The sequence below is a fragment of the Myxocyprinus asiaticus genome, chromosome 21 (genome assembly GCF_019703515.2).
Source record: "Myxocyprinus asiaticus isolate MX2 ecotype Aquarium Trade chromosome 21, UBuf_Myxa_2, whole genome shotgun sequence".
Lineage (NCBI taxonomy): Eukaryota > Metazoa > Chordata > Actinopteri > Cypriniformes > Catostomidae > Myxocyprinus > Myxocyprinus asiaticus.
In genome coordinates, this window is record NC_059364.1 from 9403523 (window position 1) to 9430268 (window position 26746).

Sequence of the window (26746 nt, forward strand, 5' to 3'; positions counted from 1 at the left end):
CAAGGATCACAGCTGGAGAACTGCAGAAATTAGCTGGGTCTTGGGGTCAGAAAGTAAAAAAAAAAAAAAAAATCAGACATCACCTACATCACCACAATTTGTTTGGGAGGGTTTCAAGGAAAAAAAAAAAAAGCCTCTGCTCTCATCCAACAACAAACTCAAGCGTCTTCCGTTTGCCAGACACTACTGGAACTTCAAATGCGACCGGATTTTATGGTCAGATGAAACAAAAAAAGAGCTATTTGGCAGCAAACACCAGAGATGGTTTTGGCGCACATGAGATGAAGAAGTACCCAATGCCTACGGTTAAATGTGGTGCTGCATCTTGAATGTTGTGGGGCTGTTTTTCTGCCAGAGGTCTTGTACATCTTGTTCGGATACATGGCATCATGGACTCTATCAAATACCAACAGATAAAAAATCAAAATCAAAACCATTCTGAGATGCTATTCTTCTCACCAAAATTGTACAGAGCAGTTACCGTAGACTTTGTCAGTTTGACCCAGTCTGGTCATTCTCTGTTGACCTCTCTCATCAACAAGGCATTTCCATCCGCAGAACTGCCACTCACTGGATGTTTTTTTGTTTTTGGCACCATTCTGAGTATATTCTAGAGACTGTTGTGCGTGAAAATCCCAGGAGATCAGCAGATACAGAAATACTCAAACCAGCCCGTCTGGCACCAACAATCATTCATGCAATTATCTAATCAGCCAATCGTTTGACAGCAGTGTAGTGCATAAAATCATGCATATACGGGTCAGAAGCTTCAGCTAATGTTCACATCAACCATCAGAATGGGGAAAAATGTGATCTCAGTGATTTGGACCGTGGCATGATTGTTGGTGCCAGTTGGGCTGGTTTGAGTATTTCTGTAACTGCTGATCTCCTGGGATTTTCACATATAACAGTCTCTAGAGATTATTCAGAATGATGTTAAAAACAAAAAACATCCAGTGAGCAGCAGTTCTGCGGATGGAAATGCATATTTCCAAAGTATAATTGCAAAAGACAATCTTTTTTATATATATTTTTATATATGTATAATATTTTTTATATGTATATTTGCAAAGAAAAAGAAATTGTAATCAACTAATGAGTTTGAGTTGATTTTCCTGAAAACAGGCATCCAAAACGAATGTTTAAATCACAATTCTGCATGTGAAAATTCATAATAGATTTTTAAATACACAATATCTTGCTATATATTGAAGGTCCATGTTAGAAAAAAAAAATATTTAAACCTTTTAATTATTTTAGCAAAGTATTACATCCACAAAATGATAACAGCACAAAGGCATTTTCATATTGGTTTCTGCAATACTGACCTTAACACATTAAGGCTTTCAAAAATTAGCCTATACATTTTTTTAATGTTAAAATGTTCATATTTTATTTTAATTAGCAAAAATAATACTTTTGTATTTACCATTGATATATCATTATAAATTTGAAAAACGAAACAAAACTAATGCGCATGTCATGTCCTGGCAAGACCACATGGGGGCGGTCAAAGCTTTGCTACTGTCCACTAAGGAAACCTTATCATGAGCTGTTTTGAAGTCGCTATTAGAAACGTAATTCAAGTCGAGGGAGGGAAGAGGGAAACATGAGCATAAAGGACTACATTCTATGGTGTATTTTCCCTTGCTGCTTCATTTTTGTCTTTTCTTGTCCGTCATTGGTTTGTCAGCAGCTTGGCTAATTAATCTTTTCAGTTAGCTGTAAAGCCTGACCATAAAAGATTTCAATTTAAAGAAGAGTTTTGCATATTTTATTTGTGACTATTTTCTTTAGTTTTTTTTTTTTTTTAACTGTCAGTATAGGTAGGTGTTTTATTGGACAGCCACACCTAGTTGTCTACCCTAAGTGCATCCTTATAAGGGAAATATTTCATCAGCCTCAGAGATCATATTTACTTTTTTTTTTCTGACCTGCTATTAGTGAAAGATATGATCCTGAAAAGAAATGAAAGTGCCATCTCCCTCTTAGATAGTTAGTGACAGCACCATCAGATAACTTATCAAACTCAAATCACCTACGGCATACACAAGCCAGACCTGTATTTCAAGTATACTGTGATTGTTTTTTTGTTTGTTTTTTTTTGTTTGTTTGTTTGTTTTTTTAGTGTGTTGAGAAAGTGAGCAAATTATAGGTTATATAGTGAAAAGTACTTTGCAAATTCTTGAGATTTCCTCTGTTGCTCAATTTTCCAATAAAACATTCCATCATAGCCTACGTAATGCTCACAGCAGATACTTGATAAGATGATTCAGAATATTTAAATAATACACAATACCTTTAAGGGTATTATAACAACTCCATCTCTCTGTTGTGTGTAGGTTAGACCGATCTGTCATGGATCTGTATGCCCCCACAACCCCAGGAGATGTGGAGGGGCAACTCCTGCACCTGCACCATAACCTCCATCTCCCCCGTCTCTCAGCCGCATGGAGAAGATGTTTGCATTCTTTGCCAGTCAGTAAGGGTAGCTTACCTGTGTGTTAACTGTCAGCTTTGTAATTATGGGATTTGAAGCTTCCAGCACAAGGTTTGTTGGCCTGGGGGACAGACAGAGAGAGAGAGAGAGAGAGAGAAACAGAAATCACAGAAGTGTATGACACAGTGCCTCCTGGGGAATCATTATCTGCTTAAGTCAAAAAAGTCGGCTAATACCATATCAAAGAGACATGACCCAACAAATATAATAACACTGTAACATTTCTACAATAATATCAGCAAACACTTTGTTTATATATGCAGTTATATATACTGTGTGTGTGTGTGTGTGTGTGTGTGTGTGTGTGTGTGTGTGTGTGTGTGTGTGTGTGTGTGTGTATACACTACCGGTCAAAAGTTTTGAAACATTTACTCATTCTTTATTTAAAAAAAAATTGTTTTAACATTTTAGAATAATAGTAAAGTCATTAAAACTATGGAATAACATAAATGGAACTATGGGAATTATGTTGTGACTAAACAAAATCCAAAATAAATCAAAACTGTGTTATATTTTAGCATCTTCAAAGTAGTCACCCTTTGCCTAGAATTTGCATACATGTACTCTTGACATTTTCTCAACCAACTTGAGGTATCAACCTGGGATGCTTTTTAAACAGTATTGAAGGAGTTCCCATCTATGTTGGGCACTTATTGGCTGCTTTTCGTTATTATTTGGTCCAAGTCATCAATTTCAAAAACTTTTTTTAATTTTTTTAAATTAAATTTTAGATATATAATGAAATAAATTAATATGGTGGCACAATTATATTTTTGTCTACAAAACTAATTTCAAACATTTAAGCATAAGCCTTCAGATCAAAAGATTTTTAAGATCATGAGAAACATTTCGGTGTTTCAAAACTTTTGACCGATAGTGTATATATGTGTATATATATATATATATATATATATATATATATATATATATATATATACACTATATGGCCAAAAGTTGGTGGACACCCTCTTCTAATTAACGAATTTGGTTACTCCATTAAATCCAGTAAAGAAAATTCTTAATGTTTCTTTATGTAATGGCTTGGGCTTTGTGTGTTTCCAAATTTGTGGCAACTGTTTGGGGATAGCCCTTTTCTGTTCCAGCATGACAATGCCCCTGTGAACAAAGTGAGGTCCATAAAGAAATGGTTTACTGTGTCTGGCGTGGAAGAAATTGACTGGCCTGCACAAAGCCCAGACCTGAACCCCACTGATCACTTTTGGGGTGAACTGGAGCAGCAACTGTAAGTCAGGCCCCATCGATCAACATCAGTTCCTGACCTCACTGATAGCCTTGTGTCTGAATGAGCGCAAATCCCTGCAGCCATGTTACTACATACAGTATAGTGGAAAGCCTTCCCAAAAGAGTGGAAGCTGTTATTACAGCAAAGGGGGAAATTGATGCCTAAGGTTTTGAAATCAAATATTCATCAAGCACATATGGTGTCCACAAACTATTGGCCATATAGTTTATATATATATATATATATATATATATCGCAGAGGTCAGCCATGTTTTGCATATATTTTGTCATACATAAAAAACACAACAACATATTAAAAAAGAAAGTCATATAGAATTCTGCGTAATGATCAAGGTTTGCGACTAGACCCAACAAATGTAAAAACACTGTACCATTTGTATCGGGTTGAATACAAGTTAAGCTCAATCGACAGCACTTGTAGCATAATCCAGATTTCCACACAAAAAATAATTTAGACACGTCCCTTGTTTATATTAAAAAAGCAAAATATTCACAGTTACAGCAAGGCATTGGAAGTGAATGGGGCCAGTCCATAAACATTAAAATACACACGGTTTCAAAAGTATAGCCACAAGACATAAACATTATACATGTTAATATGTTTTTAGTGTGATAAAACGGTTTACCAGGGTTTACCGATGTTACATGTTCATGGCAACGAAGTTGTAATATTGAATATAACTTTACACAGATAAGGTAAGTGATTCTATCACACTAAAATCATGCTTAGATAATGTTTATAACTTATAAAAAGTGGTTATACTTTTGAAACATTGTCTATTTTAACATTAATGGACTGGCCCCATTCACTTCCATTGTAAGGAATAAACGAGGGCAACTGGAATAATATTTTGTGGTAATCAACATTATGCCACAAAGGCTGTCGGTTGAACTGATCCTGGAACATTCCTTTAACAGATATGGCCTGCTATATTACTGTAAACAAAACCAAAGCCATATGGATCAGCTCATTTCTAATGGACACAACATAATGTTCAATATTCTTGAAGTATTCATTCAATTGTAGTTCTGAATAGTTTCGCAAAACCAGAGCCAAATCGATCTCCTCCATTTCTCTGTTTCTGAACCTCAAAAAGCCAACTAATGTACACGAACATAGTGCCCAAAAAGTAGAATTTGAGAAGTCTTCTTGACTTCAAAAACAAGCATGGACCATGACGGAACGTCAGCAACTCATACCAAACATGTACACAGAGCGGCATTCCAGTGCAAGACCTTCTTGTGTTGTTCGTGTGTTACATTAGCCTCTCTGCCACAGGTCAGCGCACCTCGCTGAGTGAGGGCCTTTTTTTAAACTCCATGTCAGTTATTTTCTTTTCTGTTGCCAGTTTCACCAATTCGGTTTGATGGAGTTGACTGAAAGACCACCATGTTTTCCTCCATTGCATTCTAAGTTATGTGGAATGTGTCTATGGGCCTGAGACATTGTCATTAAGAAGACCGACTGAGATCAGCTAGATGGAGCTCGGTAAGTAGGCCAGGTTAAATATCATGAGAGAGAGAAAGAAAAAAGATAGCAGGAAAAAAATGTAGGCACAGACCCTCTTATGATCCAGAGTGGGCATGTTATGAGGTTACAGTGAGGCACTTACAATGGAAGGAAATGGGGCCCATTTTTGAAAGATTTAAAGGCAGAAATGTTAAGTTTTTAATTTTATTAAAGCACTTACATTGGGGGGCCTGGGTAGCTCAGCGAGTATTGACGCTGACTACCACCCCTGGGGTCGCGAGTTCGCATCCAGGGCGTGCTGAGTGACTCCAGCCAGGTCTCCTAAGCAACCAAATTGGCCCGGTTGCAAGGGAGGGTAGAGTCACATATGGTAACCTCCTCATGGTTCTCGCTCTCAATGGGGCGCTTGGTAAGTTGTGCGTGGATCGCGGAGAGTAGCATGAGCCTCCACATGCTGGGAGTCTCCGCGGTGTCATGCACAACGAGCCACGTGATAAGATGCGTGGATTGACGGTCTCAGAAGCGGGAGGCAGCTGAGACTTGTCCTCCGCCACCCGGACTGAGGTGAGTAACCGCATCACCATGAGGACCTACTAAGTAGTGGGAATTGGGCATTCCAAATTGGGGACAAAAAGGGGATAAAAAGTTATAAAAAAAATTATTCATTCTTCTGATAATCTACTATTTGAGCTGGAAAGTGTTTAAATTGCTACACGGATACACCTAGTTTTTTTATACATATAAAATGTTAATAAGCAATAATATCACACTAAACTCATGTTAACATGCATATTGTTTGTCTTGTGGCTATACTTTTGAAATAGTGAGTATTTTAACGTTTGCGGATTGGTCCCCAATTCACTTCCATTTTAAGTGCCTCACCGTAACCCAAATTTTTGCTTTCTTTAAAGAAAAGGAGGGACAGCATTTGTAAATATTCCTTTAAGCCACACTTAAAAATTTATAAAAAATATTTTGCATTACACAAAATATCAAACCAGTTGGCATTTATTTTTAAAGAAAGATAGCACAAGCACACTTTTCAAGCAAAGCATTTTACCAAAAATTATGTTCGCTAGGTTTAAATCAACTGTAGTTAATGCAATGACATTCATGCATATTTAAGAGTGGTTTAAGTGTCCAAATACTTTTTGGGGACCACTGTATTTCAGCTGACAGCACTGAAACTTATATCTCATCAAGGATGTAACTTTGGGGAGACCAAATGTATTGTTTAGGAAACAACTATTGAACAACCCATATCAAGCCCTAATCTAAATATTGGAGGTATTTGATGTGATTATGGCCCTTTATCTCAGTATGAATGAACTGACGTTTAAAGAAATATTCCAGGTTCAATACAAGTTAAGCACAATTGACAGCATTTGTGGCATAATGTTGATTACCACAAACAAATTATTTCTACTTGTTACTTCTTTTCTTTAAACAAAGCAAAAAATCTGGGTTCCAGTGAGGCACTTAGAATGGAAGTGAATGGGGCCAATCCGTAAACGTTAAAATATGCTGTGTTTCAAAAGTATAGGCACAAGACAATATGCGTGTTAACATGATTTTAGTGTTATAAAATCGCTTACTAACCTTTTCTGTGTAAAGTTATATCCAGTTTTACAACTTTGTTGCCCTAAACCCTAAAACAACTGTAAAAACAACTTTAAAGTTCAAATAATACACACGTTTTAACAGAAGAATTCATTTAAGTGCTTTTATAAAAAATTATAAGCTTCACATTTCTGACTTTAAAACTCTCCAACAATTTTCCCCACTTAATCCATTGTAACTGCCTTACTGTAACATCGATTTTTGATCTTTGTAAAGAAAAGGAGGGATGAGTCGAAATAATTTTTTGTGGTTATCAACATTATGCCAAGAATGCTGTCGATTGAACTTAACTTGTATTGAACCCGGAATATTCCTTTAAGTGATGTTACTGTAAGTGTGATTAGTGTGTCATTGCTCAGGGGAAATACAGTAATCCATTATAGTTGAATACAAATAGAACATGTCACACCCTATTTAAAGGCGAAAGCATATTTGCTATTACTTTCATTGTAGCAGAATACAGATATGTAAATGCAGGTCTACATACAGAACAGATGGTTCTGTTCTTACAATTGTGACAAGAGAGACCTTGAGCACTTTTCGATTTTAAACAATAGGAGGAAGTGCAACCTCATGTCTACGAGCCTGCTGCTACCAACTGGTTTACATCTTACTGAAAAGAACAAATAAACATACACGAAAGAGCAGCACGAACATTGTCTTAATTCATACTTCACCACAAACATGTCAATGTCAGCAGAAACACAGCTGATACACGCATCTGTCTAGTCACCAGATTTAGACCCTTTGTAAGAATGTCAGGATATTGTTGCTCATAAAAATATATGTAAACACAACAAGCTATGTCTCTTAAAGAGATGTTTCTTGGAGGTTGTGAAATCAGTTGGATACTGTGCAATAACTGCACCATTATGCTTGTTTGCATTTGCAGCTCTGACAGATGTTAAACAAATGTGTAATCGCACAAATATTTGCAAAGCAGATTTTACAAGGAACCACATGAATTATGTTAGCAGAGATTATAAATGTAGCACCCTAATGCTTCAGATTATTAAGTAATAAAAAGTAAAGTCACGGCAGTGCAAGAAATCCATAGCAATCACAGTGCCTGACAACTTAGCGCCATGGAATATTGCAAGTTGTTACATGCCTGCTATGAATACTTCTGAGATCTTCTCTTTTCGTCCTACACACTGACAATAAGTCACTGCCACTTTTTTTACTTAGTGAAAAGAATAACAAGTCAAGCAAATATACATTTAAGGCAATAAATCAGATCTGCACAAGTGCAGAGTCTTTTCAACTTTCATATGATAATAAATAATAATCATTAATTGTTGAATGATCAGCAGTACGCATCTGTTATGTACTGTGTGTTACCCTTCTCTTTTTCAGAAAATAAGGGATTCACAGGGGCTGGCCAGGATTGTATTTTTCCCAGCAGAAATGAAGCATTTCAAACAGCGAATTACCAAGGAAAATGTAAGAGCAGAAATGAACTTCCACTTTATTTACAGCTGCGACAGCATATGAATGGGAACTCACGGTTGAATAGAAACAAATTGTCAGTTTGATGGGAGACGCCACACTGGCTGCTCTGAGTAACACAGACTCCCTGCTCGCAACATGTTTATCCAGTGGGAGGTCATGTGGTGTGCATCCACAACTGAACAACATATAAATCTGAATAAAATTTATTGTATTATTGTTTGAATGACAATCTTTGTAAACTGTGCACATACCAGCGGTCAGATGAACTCGTAGCAACCTTTCCTTTTATTTTTGCCTCTCTGGCACAGCCCAGGGAATGTTTAGACAAAAAAAGAGGAAATCTAGCCTTTCACATCCCACTGTAAGATGGTAGTTTCATGTAGCGACACTGTATCTTAATCATCCCTGTCTTTTGTAATCGAGAGGTCGGCGTTATTTAGGTTTCAGCCTTCCTCTCTCACCACATTACCCACAGCATAGGTCACACACATTACGGGCTAAACGCTCAGTAATTTGCACACATGTATACAAACACACACCTGCGGGGTTAAGGCCATGAGGGAAAATACAGCTGTCTAATTTATTAGTCCCAGGAGGGGGGAGCAAGCACTGTGGATTTCTCCTAGCCTGACTTCCGTCAGCGTGCTCCCAGACCAGACCTCCCTAACTCAGAGCTCTGGTGTGACAGAGAATGTCTGGTGTTGGAGCACAGGCCCCTACCTCGCCTCCTCCTTTCCTCCCCGTCTGAGGCAGAAACAGGGAAGGCTATCATTCATACAGCTGGGTCAGATGCACAATGGTGCCGGCGAGGTCTCAAGGCCTGGCGCAGCACACAGTCTGAAACCAGGAGCTGATAAGACTCACCTTCCGGGACCTAACAGGATCTGCATCTCCTCAGATATGCATTCTGTATATATGGACGGTTTTCTGGGTAGCAATGAGAAACGTGTGAGGAAACTTTCTCCTGGTGGCTGACCACTGTAAACGAGACTTTACTATGTGAGGTGGATAAAGAGCTATGATATTCTAAGCAGAATTTAAAGGAATATTATAGGAAAAGCACTGAGTTAAGCTCAATCAACAGCATTTGTGGCATAATATTGATTACCACAAAAAAAATAAATAAATAAATTAAAAAAAATAATAATCATTTCGACTAGTCCTTCCTTTTCTTTAAAAAAAAGCAAAAATCGAGGTTACAGTGAGGCACTTACAATGGGAGTGAATGGGGCCAATTTTTGGAGGATTTAAAGGCAGAAATGTGAAGCTTCAAATTTTATAAAAGCACTTATATTAAATCTACTGTTAAAACTTGTGTATTAGTTGAGCTGTAAAGTTGTTAAAATGGTCGTTTTTGGGTTTACGGCCTTAAGTCGTCTTGAGAAAAAAGTGGTAAATATGATCATATTTACGGAGCAAGACTGTAATCTGAAACATTCTCACTCAAGTCAGAATTTATAAACATATTTTGTGTGAAAGAAAAAACAGAGAAAGCCCATATTTCATGGAACAAATGAAGTGATATTAGTTTCTTGTTCTGCCACTTTTATAATCTTTTCTCATATGACATGGGATATAACCCTAAACAACAGTGTCCTGACATTTACAGTGTTCAATGCTTGAGTTTGCACAGAATGCTGTGATCTAAATTAGCATTTAATGGTCAGAAAAGACGCAGGCCCTTCTGTTACCTCCACAGCTAGCCTTAGTCAGTGTCCAGATGAAGATGAAGATTGGCCTCTCCCTCCCTCTGCTGACCGCCTCACTGTCATGGTACTCAGGCCTGGGTTTTGTTAGGTCCAGGAAACAGGCTCTTCCTTCATATAAACATGGACTTAAAATCGTTTTCTTTTTTTTTTTTAGGACTGGCATCTGCACGCAATCATTTTAGTATTGGGGGGGGGGGGACTAGCTTTGTTGGGTACTAGCTGAGGGCCAGAGGCGAAAATATTGTGCTTCTGTTTATCAAAATTAAATTAATTATAATGAGAAAGAAATTTGATATGGCCATATAGAACACACATGCACACATACAGTTGAAGTCAGAAGTTTACATACACTTAGGTTGAAGTCATTAAAACTAATTTTCTAACCACTCCACAGATTTCATATTAGCAAACTATAGTTATGGCAAGTCGTTTAGGACATCTACTTTGTGCATGACATGAGTAATTTTTCCAACAATTGTTTACAGACAGATTGTTTCATTTTTAATTGACTTTATCACAATTCCAGTGAGTCAGAAGTTTACATACACTAAGTTAACTGTGCCTTTAAGCAGCTTGGAAGATTCCAGAAAATATTGTCAAACCTTTAGGCAATTAGTCAATTAGCTTCTGATAGACTAATTGGCTAATTGGAGTCAATTTGTGGTGTACCTGTGGATGTATTTTAAGGCCTACCTTCAAAATCAGTGCCTCTTTGCTTGACATCATTAGAAAATCAAAAGAAATCAGCCAAGACCTCAGAAAAAAGATTGTGGACCTCCACAAGTCTGGTTCATCCTTGGGAGCAATTTCCAAATGCCTGAAGGTACCACGTTCATCTGTACAAACAGTAGTATGCAACTATAAACACCATGGGACCATGCAGCCATCATACTGCTCAGGAAGGAGACACATTCTGTCTTCTAGAGATGAACGTAGTTTGGTGCAAAAAGTGCTAATCAATCCCAGAACAACAGCAAAGGACCTTGTGAAGACAAGTATCTATATCCACAGTAAAATTAGTCCTATATTGACATAACCTGAAAGGCTGCTCAGCAAGGAAGAAGCCACAGTTTGAAAGTGCACGTGGGGACAAATATTTTACTTTTTGGAGAAATGTCCTCTGGTCTGATGAAACAAAAATTGAACTGTTTGGCCATAATGACCATCGTTATGTTTGGAGGAAAAAGGGTGAGGCTTGCAAGCCGAAGAACACCATCCCAACCGTGAAGCATGAGGGAGGCAACATCATGTTGTGGGGGTGCTTTGCTGCAGGAGGGACTGGTGCACATCATAAAAAAAGATGGCATTATGAGGAAGGAAAATTATGTGGATATATTGAAGCAACATCTTAAGACATCAGCCAGGAAGTTAAAGCTCGGTTGCAAATGGGTCTTCCAAAAGGACAATGACCCCAAGCATACCTCCAAAGTTGTGGCAAAATGGCTTAAGGACAACACGCAAGGAGGCCTACAAACCTGACTCAGTCACACCAGTTCTGTCTGGAGGAATGGGCCAAAATTCCAGCAACTTATTGTGAGAAGCTTGTGGAAGGCTAACCAAAATGTTTGACCCCAGTTAAACAATTTAAAGGCAATGCTAACAAATACTAACAAAGTGTATGTACATTTCTGACCCACTGGGAATGTGTTGAAAGCAAAAAAAGCTGAAATACATCATTCACTCTACTATTATTCTGACATTTCACATTCTTAAAGTAGTGATCCTAACTGACCTAAGACAGGGAATGCTTTCCACAATTAAATGTCAGGAATTGTGAAAAACTGAGTTTAAATGTATTTGGCTAAGGTTGTATGTAAACTTCTGACTTCAACTGTATGTATAGTTCATATATTTGGGAATATATGTAAATCGTCAGATTACACTATTATCTGAGAAAGTATGTGTTACATATATGTACAAAATCATACATGAACGTACATAACCTATAATGTATGTTTTACATATATTTCAATATATCAGATTTAAACAAAAGAAAATATTTTTGGAGCTGGGATAATTTAAGATAGGCCTAAATGTCACTTGATGGTAAAAGATGGACAGAGTTTAGAGTTTGATGTGCTGTTATAACCGCAATAGGTGAAGATGGCGCGTTTTCCAACCCAAATGATAGCGTTTAGCTCTCAAAAAGGCGAAAAAAAATTATAGACGGAAAATATATGTGCAATATGAAAATATAGTAAGGACAAAATGAGCGATCAATGGAAAGCAACATTATTATTATTATTATTATTATGAATATACATGTAGCTATAGAGGATGTGTGTGACAGATAATGACTAAACTGACAACAAGTGGTACTGCACAGTAAAACTGTCAGCAGCACCGGAGTCTGGATAATATGCCGTTAATTTAATGACTATTAAAGGAAATGCGTCTCTTGCAGATGACATACATTAATTCGTTTAATTTAGAACGACTGGGCGTCTTAAAAATATATATAGAATCATACTTTGCACAAAAATGTACTTATTAAAATGAAAAGTGTCAAGAAGTGATACGAAGTGAGAAACAGAGTCACGTTTAGCCTATACATAGGCCTACATGTTTTGTTTTGTTTTACAGCTTCGAAATAGTTACTCGAGCTGTGACACTCAAAATGCAAAATCCTTACAGCCATATAGAGCTGTATCTAAAAAAAATTAAAAAAAATAAATAAAAAAAGGAATTGTCGATAATACACTAAATCGTGCATAAGTATATCAAATATACTGTATGTGTAATATAGGCAATTGCCTATGTTTACGACGAAGAAAATCTTATAATAGGCTATTTTTTTTCCCCCAGAGCAGTCTAATCCATTAAGGCAATGTGATCTATTAAAAAGCTTAAGAGACATAATAGACCGACATGGTTTACAGAAATAGGCAAATCAATAAATATAGGCTGTAATTCAAATATAAATAAAGTATTAAAATGCGGCTCAAAATAATGAATTAATGAACACAAACTATTATTTATTTTGGAGGGTTAAAGTTTTGAGAGTGGACCTCTTTTTTGCTCTTTCACGCTCTTTTTCATGTTAACAGGAGACGGAAAACAGTAATAGGATAATACTCTTTTTTCGACTTTCATTTGCCGCATTTTCTAACATATTACGGGTGCAAAAATGTTTTCAAAACTGAGACCGAAAAAAAAAGACAAAAAAAAAAACTTGAATTCATGCCCAACGAGGGTTCGTAAAATAATTGTAATGTATTATTATTATTATTATTATTATTATTATTATTATTATATTTTGCTTAATTAATTTCTGTCACATAACGATAAGACGCATGTTGGAAATTATAATGTAGGCTATCAACAGTGAATTGAAAAGTTTACTTTTGTATAATATTTGTATAACATCCATAATATTATATATAATGCATACAGGTAAACGGAATCGTTTCAGTAGGTGTTTTTAATTGTATTATTTATTTTATTTATTTATTTTTTTTCTGAAGTTGATATCATCAATATGTCAATCCATCAGGATACTGGAGACCCCAGAAGAGAGTCGTGCGCTCTTCACGGTCAGCTTGGCTTCATGCTTGACTGAGACTCTCCTCATCCTAATGGTGCTATTAAACAGACAAAACACGTGTGTGGGGCAAAGATCAACTCCTGGCCAGATACAAATCTGCAACAGCGTTTCAATTCTGTGATCGGACATTATCCCCAGCTCTAATCATGGGTCTGTATAATTATTAGATAATCATCTATATATAGTAGCCTGACCTAAACTATAGCTGGTACCACCATTAAGATATTATTATTATAATGCTATTCTCCCTCTGCTTCTCTGTGCATTATGCATGAGGATGGCCAAACCATTGGGTAATTCAGCTAATGTTCTTTCAAAAACCAAGAGTCTTGACATTTAGCTCAGTGAGAGCAAGTGAAATCCATGTTATGCCTACAAACCATGACCAAATATTCTATGGAGTTTATGCAATTTGTCATTTTGTCAGCACACGTGGAATGATCATGATATATGAACAGAGTTTTTGAAAACCGTGACTCAGACCGATAAGTGGTGCTGATAAAAAAAAAACAACTTTTGAGCTGATCCTTCCCATGGTGGCAGTATCTAAAGCATTTCATGAACCTGCAATAAATCACACCAAAACAAGATTCAGAGCCGGTTAGGCCCACTGCCTGTATGACCAGTAATTTGACTGTAATATCAGCCTGTGTAACATGGCCCACTCCCCTAAGCGCAATGCTCTCCAACAACAGAGATAAGATATCAGCATCAAATCCTTATTGTAATAAATCAGGGCCACGATACTGCTCAAATGACAACAAATACCATGAAAAATAATGTACCTTGCCATTCGGTAAGTGAAAAGCTAGAACCCCTCCTCTCCGACTTTCCTTCTGAGCCATTAGTCTTGGGACGGGAGGACACAAAGCTGATCTAAACAGCACTGTTGATAGCTAACGGATGAGATAATCTCCTCTCTCTTTCCTTTTCTTTCCCCTTCTTCTTAGTCTCTGGCAGGCTTTTGTCTCTGGCGCCTGAATAGGAGCTCAGAGAGACACCGTTGCGCATCATTGCGCACTCAAACATGTCTCCTGCGTCCACCTCACATATAAGTGATCGATTAAGATACAGGATGGAAAAAAAAAGGAATATAAACCGTATCATTTTTTTTTTCTGCTGTCGCTTTTCATAACTCTACGGCCTAAACGATGCAAATGGGTAACTTTAAGGTTATTTTCGATGGGCCTCCAAATTTGCTTCGGATAACAGCAAAATTAAAAATAGCAAGGTTGTTTTTTTTTTTTAATGAAATAGGCGTACTATTTGGTCAGGTTGAAATGTAACAAAAATCGGTCTAATTTTAAACTGAAATGGAGCAAACATAATGGAAAATAGATTTTTGTTTCTTGAAATAACATGTTGTTCAGTTTTAGTTGTTATATTCTTTTCTGATTCGATGTAAATAAATCTGTTTTGCAACGATGGGACAATCTTACAATTTCACGATTTTTACAGACACAATGTTTAATGTCATCTCTACCTACATAAAGTGATAATGAACGCAAAGGTATATATCAAGATTTATTTACCATGATTATTGGAGATGAAGAAAGAATGATGTTTTATGAACCGAAAATGAAATCGGTTGAAATTTTAAACTTTAATATCTAGAATCAAGATTCATCTCGATTAAGGTAGAATCGACATCTCTGACGTTTTCCTCATATAGACCTACAAAACTCCTTTTAGCTTATTTTATTGGCATTTCTTAATCATAATTAGCTCTGAGGGTGTGATTTTAACAATAGGGTAAAAAGGGACTAAAACGGCAGTGCAATCAAAATTATGATAGGCAAGTCAGTAGCAATTATAGGGGTGCAATTTATCATTTCAAGAGATTATAAATAAATCCGATTTACCTTTCAAAATGCATCCAAATTGTTCCAGAAATATAAGACCTATACATCTAATGCTTCTCAACCAAAAAATAATAGCAAGTCTGAACGCCTATAGGAAGCATGGTTTTCTTAAAATGTATTTTCTTAACTATTTCAAAAAATATTTCGATAATAATTAGAGTCCCATATGCAGCCTATCCATATACACACGCGCGCGCGCACACACAAACACAATCTCTCTCTCTCTCTCTCTCTCTCTCTCTCTCTCTCTCTCTCTCTCTCTCTCTCTCTCTCTCACACACACACACACACACACACAGAGGCTGTGCTGAAAAGTTATGTTTAAATCCGCTTGCTGTTTAATTGTCAAAAGTCTGCATCTGCTTTTACTCCAGCTTGACTGTCTAATGGCAAAGCGTGTGTGCAAAACAGCTTACAGCAGTGAAATCTCACAGGCCAAACGACAAATAGAAAACATGTTTACAAGTAAAAGAAAACATATTTCAGACCAATCAAGATTAAAGATATTTTTGAAAAAAATTTTTAAAAACATTTAATATTTTGGACAGATAAATTGCATTGAACGCAAGCTTTTAAGCATGACTGAGTCAGGCTACACTAAGAAGACCCTTGTGGATGAATGTGTGATATCAAGCCTGTTTGCTTACAAGGTACTTTCATAATTAATCAGGCCAATATAACAGACTTCACTGGTTTGGATTAACGCTATTGAAAAAGTATCGTGTGATAGGCTATTGGACTGCTTTTTTCCCTGCTGGTGTGAAACTGTATATGCGTATCCTTTGTGGATTGTGGGAAGGATCGTTACATCCCGCCCCGGTAATGTGACATCACCGTGCAGAAGAACTGCCTTGTGCTGCCGGACTCCAGGAAAAACACACAACAGTTTCACACCGACTGGTGGCGGTCCTCACCTCTCTTCATGCAAATCAACCAGCCATGACAAAATGGGAGATTAATCGACACATTTAGGTATGTTTACATCCTTTTTTTTTTTTTTTACCTATCTAAACAATTGTTCAACAGGTCTTAGTGCTCGAGGCTGCCAGTTGATTCAGGAATAATATTGTAGATGTAATCCAACAGCGCCTGATGATGCTTCCGAGTCCGGTTACATCAACGCCGTTTTCTGTGAAGGATATACTGAAACTGGAGCAGCAATCTCGCCACCTTCAGTCTTTGCATCCAGTGCAACACCACGCGCAACTGCATCCGGAACTGCAGGAGAGATTTCAGGCACCATCATCCTGTTTTCTCGGAGGTGGGGACAGCCCCGGCTTCTCAGACAACGAGGAAAAGATGGCTTTTCTGAACTCGCTCTCCATGCAGGATAGTTTAGTGGAGAGCAGCCTTTCACCTCCGATGTTCGTCCATCCGTCACTGGGACACGTCGACAAACTTGAAGATGAACTTGAGGACCACGAAACGAGTGGGTGATTTGGATTCTAAAACGTTGTATTTGAAACTGAAGAGAACATTAAATTGCACGTGTCTCTGAATATCAGACAGGGAAAGAAGGAAAGAAAGAAAGATTAGGCCTATTAGAGTGACAGAATATTCAAGTAAAATAAATGTGCTATTTATTTTGATATTGCATTTCATTTAATATCAAATGCTTCTATAAATATGAAATATTACACAATACCATAGTAACAGATATAAGAATAGAACTAACTTTAATGAGTTTGTCTTGACAAATAGAAACACTGGTATTTTAGAAGTGGGCATGCACATCTACAATCAGGCCTATCAAACTCTAATGTTCGGGATAGTGCCAAATAATGTAAACTGATTAGAGAATAATAATAATAATAATAATAATAATAATAATTAGAGAAGACAGACATCCTCCTGTGCATGTTGTTATTGTAGCCTTAAAAAAATTTTTTTAAAATAAAATAAAACTTTATTAATGCATTTGGATAAAGGCCTGTTTCGATTAGCCGCATGCGATGTGCAGTGATTTTTCCATGTATGCAAGTGCTTAAAATGTTGAAGTGATAGTTAGCGTTTGTGTCTCTTGTTTGTCTCGTCTTTTGTGTTATATAGAAAGCTGCGGTGCGATAATCAGATCCCCGGAATGTGATGGTGATGTGCACTCGGACTCGGAGCGGGCGCAGCGGCAGAGGACGCGACGGAAGCCGCGGGTTCTCTTCAGCCAAGCGCAGGTCTTCGAGCTGGAGCGGCGCTTCAAGCAGCAGCGCTATTTATCGGCTCCCGAGAGAGAACATCTGGCTAGCACCCTGAAACTGACATCGACGCAGGTCAAAATTTGGTTTCAAAACCGAAGATACAAATGCAAGCGGCAGCGTCAAGACAAAACACTGGAAATGGCAGGACACCACCATCCGCCGCCACCCAGGAGAGTGGCAGTGCCGGTGCTGGTCCGGGATGGCAAACCGTGTTTAACGGGATCACAGAGTTACAACGCCACGTACGCTGTGAACCCTGGCCCATACAGTTACAACGGTTATTCGTCCTATAATAATGCCGCCTATACAAACCCTTACAGCTGTACATATCCAAGCCTTCCACCTCTTCCGACAAACACATCCACCAATGCGCTGATGAGCATGAGTCTGAACAACCTCGGAACATATTCCCAACCTCAGACAACACAAGGGACGCCCGTGTCAACGTGTCAAGGGACTTTGCAGGGTATTCGCGCGTGGTAGTGACATTAAAACCCATCCCTCTGTACATAAATGACAGCTTTACCAAATTAGCAGACAGTTACTCGTGTTTTATAGGCCTCTAACTTTTATCACTTGAATGTATAGTCTACCTTTTCAGTATAAGCTTCTGTGAATTTCTTCTAGCAACCTTTCCATAAGGGCAGAACGAATAGGCCTACACATAAATGCATAGCAGATGAACAAATTAAGATGTAGAATGAAAGCACCGACATCTCACGATTATGCTAAATAACAGTTCGTATAGTACCAATGCAATGCGTGTTAGATCACATTTTTTGGAGATGGCCCCTGAGCATGTATGTGTGTCTTTATGTTGGCATCCTTACTTGGAGATATTTGACGAACGTTTATTAACAAAACAATGTTACGAAAACTAAATGGTGTGTAATGTTGTGCAAACCTTCCTTGTAAAAATAAAAATATTTTACAATTATATTTACAATTTGAAACATGAATATAAGAGTCTACACGAAAACAACATTTCTAATTATTTCAGTAATACAGGAAAAAAAAAAAAAACGAAAAAATTGACCCGGTTGGGGGGAAAAAAGGGTGTTCTATGATCAACATAGATTAAATTCTATAGTTAACATATTAGGACAGTTCCTTGGTTAATAATCCTTCTTGATAAATATTCGAAAAGTTCATGATATCAAAAAAGAGATTATTTTTTATTCTCTTCTTAACAGTCTGGTAGCTATAACTTAGGATAACATGAGCAATCATTCTGAACTGAAATGTTTTTGCACTTTTGCAACATTAGTTTTTCCTTCATGCATGACAGCAGTTATAAAATAAGTGGAAACGGAAAGCCTTCTCTCTAACCCATATTTGAAATAAATAGGCGTTATTTTATTTTTATGTTTATTCGTTTATAATTTCACAAATACGATCTACGCATTTTTAAAACAATTGTCTATAAGTCAGTTTAGCGCGCTAACAAACAAACAAACCTTACAGAAACATACACAAATCATGGCCTGGGTTTCCCGAAGCAAAGTAGCCCCTACTGGCCCGTAAATTGTACTCGATCTCTACGACACGGTTCTCAAAAGCATCGTTATCTTTTTTAGTAGGACATAAAAACGTTCGTAAATTAACAAGAGCCTCAGAGTGCGCGTGCAGCCTGTGCATTCAGCCAATGACAGATAATTAGTTCAAACGTTATGAAGGCCTACTTATATAAGCAATGAATTGCAGTCGAGGTATGACAGCCTATTTTAACAATATTCATTTCAAGAAATACTTGACCTATAATCCACACTTAAAAATAAATAAATATCTGAAATGAGAGTCTCCCTCACTTTTCCTCCTCTTCTTCCTCTATTGGCAAATCAGCTCCAGTAACTTACAAGTCTGCATGAGCCACATTGCTTGTAATCACGAGTTTATCTTGGGACACTTTTATTATTGTACAGCAGAGCATTAAAATTTCTTCCAAGTTTTGTCTTACCAGTGCCATAATTTTCTTTATTTTCTTCTTTATTTTGCTGCATTTTACTGTAATATTTGATAACTATCAGCGCCTTGGGAAAAATAATATGCAATTTCTATTTTTGGCAGTTGGTATTTTCGCACAATTCTGGGGGACTCATTTGGGTGATTGGAGAAATTTTGGCCTCAATTCAGCACTTTGAAACTGACAGCTATTGTAAGGATGCACACTTATATAAAAAGCCATCTACGTGCTATTTTGTGAAACAGGCGTTGCTCCATAGTAACACAACGTAAACTAAAATGACCTACGAACTTGGTGTGCAAAGTTATCGGCCCGTGACCTTTAAGAGCAAATGCTTAATGCGGGACTAAAAATCTAAAAGTTTTACGCACCTGCTGGCTGACGGACTCGTTCATGAAAATGTTGAGATTACATGTAATAATGATTATTAAAGTATTATTATTTTTAGTATTATATGAACAATTATGTTCTGAAATTCAGGGGAAAATAACGGACAACCAAAAAAATATAGATTTTATGTTGCCTATTTTTTCCCCAATTCATCATTTTTAATTCCTTTAAAAGCCGACCAGTTAGCCTTGATTTTATAATAATAAAAAGTATACTCTATTGGGAATAATAATAAAAAATAAAATAAAAAAATGCCAGTGTAAAATGTTTTGATTGATTTGTGGGCTAGTAGACGGCCACTCGTTTGTCCTCCAGCCCATTCACGAGTTTACCAGAGCTCACACACTTATAATGAAGATTAATAGATAAGTAAACACAGAGTCATCGGGGGTTTGTCTCTCACCTAATAGCAAGGATGAACAGCTCCCCTCGCTACTGCAAGGCCAGTTGGACATACCTGCTGTCAGGGTAAGTGGCCCAGATACTTCAATGTAAATACTCATGGCGACAGAGCGGCGACGCCTCAGGACGCGCTGCCATAGAGAGTGCTGGACTAGAGATATGAATCTATAGAGAGGATTCCTGGACGACTATCGGGAGAGGGTGTGGTTAGTTTTCCAAAACAGTGTGTCATCACATGCTTGGATACGGCCTAGTTGTTTCTATGAATCAAATAAAATACTGATGGAAAACTCAGTTGGATTGAAAATATCTGGAACTGAATGTACTGTTACCAGACACGGAAAACTGACTTAAAAATGTGTTTATTGAAAGAAAAAAAAAAGTCTAAAGATTTATATATATATATATATATATATATATATATATATATATATATATATATATATATATATATATATATATATATATATATATATATATATATTTACATTTATATATATATATATGTGTGTGTATATAAAATATATATATATATATATATAAAACATAATAACCTTGATGGCTCAGACTTGAAATTCCTAAAAAAGTAGGCCTACAGCATACCGAAATGACATCCAGAAATAAATGTGGCAAATAGTTGAGGAATATAAATGTAATGGTTATCTGTAGAGATATGGAAACGGAAGGAAAAATTATTTCAAGTGAGCATGGGTCAAAGCTATAAGGCCACTGGATTCAGCTTCTGAATTGCAAAGACAGCGAACAAATTACTGTCTGTGAATGTCAAGGCAAAATACACGAATAAAAATGAACTTTCACTATTTTTAGGTTTACAGAATCCCCCCAAATTACTCAAACTGCACGTAACCAAGTGAGCTTAATTTCAGTGAAAACCCTTCACTTTAATCCATTTGTTTGGACAACATGAATATATTTTGTTTGGTCAACTGAAACTTGGCAGGGGATTTCTAGTTCCCCTCCTGCTTTGCATGGGACTTGAGAGTAAATGTTAAGATTAAGTGTTATTTGGTGTGTTTTTGTGAAAGATGAAGATAAATGGGGATTCTTGTTAGTGTTAAATGTTTTGTTATGTTGAGATTTAGAAGGGTTTATGTAATGCTGGAATTTTAGGGGTTACCATGGTGACAAGTGGAGCTTAGGTTTAGGATGAGAGCAGCGAAATCCATTATAATTAAAACTCTCTTCAGTGGTTGTTGTGCTCACCATAACAAAATCTCTAAGATAAACCATGTAGTAAAGTTGGGGTATCCTACTCGAGTTTAAACTCAGACTAGAGTCCGAGTTGCATGTCTATTTTAATGGGCTTGGACTTGACACGAACTCGGACGCATTTTTACTTGGACTCGAGCTTTTAGGACTCTGGTTTTTTGTTCCGAGTCCATGATATTTGTGATGCAATAAAATAATTGAACAGAAATTAATGAACACATGTCTGTCTGCATGCAGCTGTATTAGCCCCTGAATTCGTAGACTTAGCCAGAGTTGTTTCATTGTGATTAAGCAAACACAAGCACACACACATACGCACGTGCAAAGGCACACTCATCAGTCAACCAACACACTTGAATGTTACTACAGAGACTACTGTATAACATCGACTACCGAGGTGGCTGACATGACGAAAACATAGATACGGGTATGTATCCAAATTAATAGAAACTAAACAAGGCAGTTTTACACAACACGGGACCTGACAACTGGTAAAATTGCGTGTGGAGTTTGTGCAGCCAAGATGGTGCTCGCATTGCGGTTTCATCGTGGTTAAAAACTTAAAATCAAGAACTTCATTGAGTCAAGTCACCTACATTATGTCTCACAGATTACTAAAGACAGCATATCGAAATAAAAATACATCAAAATAGTATTAATATTGGATATTAAGTCTTTTTAGGCGTAATGTATCTACACATGTAGGCTTCTGTATTCTCTTGTGGTCCATGCAGTGTTGTCAGCTTGAACTGGTCCATAATAGCTTGATGAATTAACTGGGGGGGTATACCAATTTCATTGGTTGGAATTTAAAGATTTCAGACTGTCTGTAGACCAACGTGGCTGCCGCTCAAGCAAATACCAATTATTATTATTTTTTTTTATCTTCTGTGGCAGCAGCTGCGAGACTCACATGAATGCATCAGGTACAGGAGCAGCACGTAGAACTGCCCTGCATTGTGTGGTTTCCCGCAAATTAACTGGAAAATCACGTCCGTGACGACATTGTCCTAATATTATCAGTGGGCTTTTCCAGTGTTTTTGGATGTAGCATTTGCAGCCAAAACGTGAGACGTAACTTCTCAGCGAGTGCTAATTACTTCTGTGTTGAATCAGTCGGCAGATAGAGAAAAAAGATTCAGAAAGAAATCTCAGTATAGACTTATTTCTTTAGATAGGGATACTTTTGAAATGAAAATGTAGTAGAAATAAAAACTAAACTGGTTGTAATGACTAACACAGCTTTCACTTTCTTTAATCTATGTTTGAGTGGAGGGGAAAAAGCAACAAATAATTGTAATGTCAACAGAATGCAATAAGAATTGTGCTGAAGGACAGTTTTGTCTTCATACACCTAAAGCATATGCTTTCATTCTGAAACCACTTAGAAGTCTGTTCAGCAGGATACTAATCATACAGTGTATATATGAAATGCAACAGAGGTGTTTTTGTTTTAAATTTATATTGACAAACTGTTTTTCTTAGTTGTGAAGTTTAAAATAATCTTATAATATTGATATTGAGTTTACGGTTACAATTTTAATTCAGACTCATGAACAGATTCATTCGAACTTGGACTCGAGTCGGACTCGGCCCGTTATGGACTCAGCCCCTTTTGGACTCGGACTCGACTCGGACTCGGCCTGTTATGGACTCTGTCCGACTCGGCCCCTTTTGGACTCGGACTCGACTCGGACTCGGCCTGTTATGGACTCGGTCTGACTCGGCCCCTTTTGGACTCGGACTCGATTGTTTAAAGACTCGGACTTGACTCGGACTCGACTAAGGTGGACTCGAACCCAACACTGCTCTGTAGTGTTATACACTGGCATGTATTTAGCATGCTAACATTCACTGTCACTAGCTACTACATAAAGAAATAAAGTATATTAATTTGAGATGCTGTGACATGTTTAATTTTGTTGGGGTTACCCAATTCAATTAGGTTCTCTATAAACAAAGTATCTGAGTTTAGATTACAAAGTAATGTTAAGCTTAGAAAACTTATTTCAAACACATGGAGCCACTGTCCACAACTGAATCAAGTTCAGCCAAAGAGTTATTTCTGAGTGTAGGTAGGGGAGGACAAAGCTTTGTGTGAAATTGGGAACACATTTGAAGATATCTCTATCAAAGATATAAAACATACACTCACTTAACACTATATTAGGAACGCTAAGTTCTTGATAGACTGCCCGATGGTCTTCTGCTGTTGTAGCCCATCCGCCTCAAGGTTCGAGGTGTTGTGCATTCTGAGATGCTATTCTGCTCACCACAATTGTACAGAGTGGTTATCTGAGTTACTGTAGACTTTTTGTCAGCTCAAACCAGTCTGGCCATTCTCCGTTGACTTCTCTCATCAACAAGGCGTTTCCGTCTGCAGAACTGCTGCTCACTTTATGTTTTTTGTTTTTGGTGCCATTCTGAGTAAACTATAGAGACTGTTGTGTGTGAAAATCCCAGGAGAGCAGCAGTTACAGAAATACTCAAACCAGCCCATCTGGCACCAACAATCATGTCATGGTCAAAATCACTGAGATCACATTTTCCCCATTCTGATGGATGATGTGAACATTAACTGAAGCTCCTGACCCGTATCTGCATGATTTTATGCATTGCACTGCTGCCGCACGATTGGCTGATTAGATAATCGCATTAATAAGTAAGTGTACAAGTGTTCCTAATAAAGTGCTAAGTGAGTCTATCTTAGCTGCAAATAAACAAAAATAAAAAGTAAAGTAAGGGCTATCAATGAAAATGAAAGAGGAAAAGACAGATGTGTGACAAACACAGGTATTGCATACCTATGAAGCATAAATCACAGCATTTGTATGTTGTGTTTGCACAGACAATATATCCAGAAACCATTGTCACGTCATTTATCTCAAACATGACAAGTGTGCAATCTGAATGATTTAACCACAGCTAATGAACGCCACTGTATTCACCACAAATATGTTCTTAAGTTGGGAAGGAAATACACATCTGCAGGTAAAGGGATATTACCAGCATTAACGGCTATCCTAATTGTATCACAAATCTCCTAACCTATGTATGATATTTAACATGTTTAAAAAAATATAAAAAAAATCCACTATGGTTGAGTGCCAAAGCTTTAGGCATTATCTTATATATATGGAAGCTACATGAAAAGCGCCCCCTTGTGGTCACATCACCCTAGACCTCCCATCCTGCACCCAACACACATTCTGCACACAGAGCTGTTTATTACCTGATTGCAGAGCACAATCATGGCATTTTATGGTTGCGGATACAATTTCTCAGATCGATATTTTAATAAACTGAAAAATCACAATGCTTACCTAGCCATGGAAACAGAACTTCACTACCTTGACTATTAATTCATGACCATATGAACTATATGCTTCAGGAACACCATCTAGCCTAACTTATATAAAATATGTTAGACAAATATACTATGCACATTCATTTCCACCTAGATACAAAACATTTTCTGTCCTGCACAACTGACCTGATGAACTTCGGCAGAATGTTTCTCCAGTGTGAATAACAGAAACAACACTTCAGACCTCCCATTTTGGTAATATAGCTTACTCCTCATAAACAACAGCTGAGCAATGTTTATTTAGGGGATCGTGGCGTCTAGTGGAAGTACAAACAAAGGAGAAGCATCCTATTTAAAAAAAAAAAAAAAAAAAAATGTTTTAAACATGAACCACTTACAAGATTTGGGTCATTTTGGTTTGTGAACTCTTAGTACATGTGCACTAGTTTTTGACATTTTTTTTTTCCTTAAGAAATTAAGTTTTAATTACAGGGGTCAACGCAGATTTTTAATATGTGTTATGCACTGTAAACCCTAAAGTTGTCATTACTGGAAATATCAAGTTGTCTTAATTATTACTTGAAATGCCAGGTTTTGGCTCATAACTCAAATATTTAAGTTCTTCGAACTTCTTTATTTTAAGTGTTGATAACTAAATTGAGTACAAAATTGAGGCTATTGGGAAAACCCATAATTCTTTGCATTTGAATTATCTAATTATGTTTCCCTGGTCAAAGAGGAAGGAATCGGGGCATTTAAATAGTTGTGGTTAACAATTTATAGAGGTTTTAGCTCTTTTGTAGTATTATTTATGTTGTTTTGTTGCAAATAGTTGTTTCGTGTGATGTCACCATTAATGTGATCAGTGTCCCATTTGGTATAGCGGAACCCTGTTGACTTTTCTTTGTGAATGTGCAGTTAAAGTACAGGTATATGTACATTTCTTTGGATAATTAAGTTATTTTAATGATTGACTTAGTATCAGTTATGATCTGTATTTGAGCTGTTCTTTGTTTTTATCTATTTTTTGTTTGATTGCTTCAATTAACATTATTAACAACAGTAGAAATCACAATCTGAGAAAAGTCTACTTTCATCTAGTTACCTCAATTTATAGTTAAGTTCATTCCATTTGAACACCAAGTTAATTGAACTTAATTACATACATTCTGGAGATGGCATTACTCAATTCAATTGATGGAACAAGTTTTTTTTCAATCAAATGAGTAGTCAACTTATTAAGGTTTTCAGTGTGCACACTTTTTTTTTTTAAACAAACTATGCATCTACATAATGGTTTTTTAGCATTAGCTCACAGGATCTTCACTTGCTAAGCTATGACATTTTTATTTGACAAAAAATTCGGAATTATTTACAACACTGGTAATGTAACATGATTACCACTCCTGTAGTCTTAAAATGTCACTCCATCACTTGTCAATCCCAGGCTCATTGTCCAGGCTATAGTAATGTTGTTTGTCAAAATGCTGCCCATCAATCTGTGGTAATAAAGTAAAGGAAATACTTCTCTGTGATGTCACAAAAGATCCTCACCAAAAAGAGCAGTGACTTATTTAAGAACTCTATAGCAATTATCTCTAAGCCTATAAAAACAAGGCATATGCCAGGTGATGGGTGGCCCAATGAAAACAAACAACACAACAATTGCTGTGGGCCGACTTCATTTATCAAGGCAATACTTTCTAGTTGCTATGCTTGATTCAATCCATGAATTTTATCCTTTGAAAGCCACTTGGCGGCGCTACAATTGTATTTCTTGAAAACACAAACGGAGCCTTTTAGGGTTTTGAGTGGCTTTGACGAAACATGTCCAACAAAC

At 37.0% G+C, this 26746-nt stretch overlaps 1 protein-coding gene and 1 long non-coding RNA gene across 2 annotated transcripts; one reads left to right on the forward strand and one right to left on the reverse strand.

Moving 5' to 3' along the window:
- Positions 1-300: 300 nt before the first annotated feature.
- LOC127412266 (uncharacterized) lies at positions 301-14452 on the reverse strand. Its single transcript, XR_007892398.1, has 3 exons — positions 14346-14452; positions 2300-2561; positions 301-396 (listed from the first exon to the last, which is right to left on the reverse strand). It is a non-coding gene; the product is annotated as an uncharacterized LOC127412266 (long non-coding RNA).
- A 1811-nt stretch (positions 14453-16263) lies between these two features.
- LOC127412354 (homeobox protein Nkx-2.3-like) lies at positions 16264-19560 on the forward strand. The gene is made up of 3 exons (XM_051648635.1): positions 16264-16394; positions 16509-16851; positions 17472-19560. The coding sequence occupies exons 2-3, from the start codon at positions 16515-16517 to the stop codon at positions 18095-18097; spliced, it is 963 nt and encodes a 320-aa protein (XP_051504595.1). The 5' UTR covers positions 16264-16394; positions 16509-16514; the 3' UTR covers positions 18098-19560.
- Positions 19561-26746: the final 7186 nt, after the last annotated feature.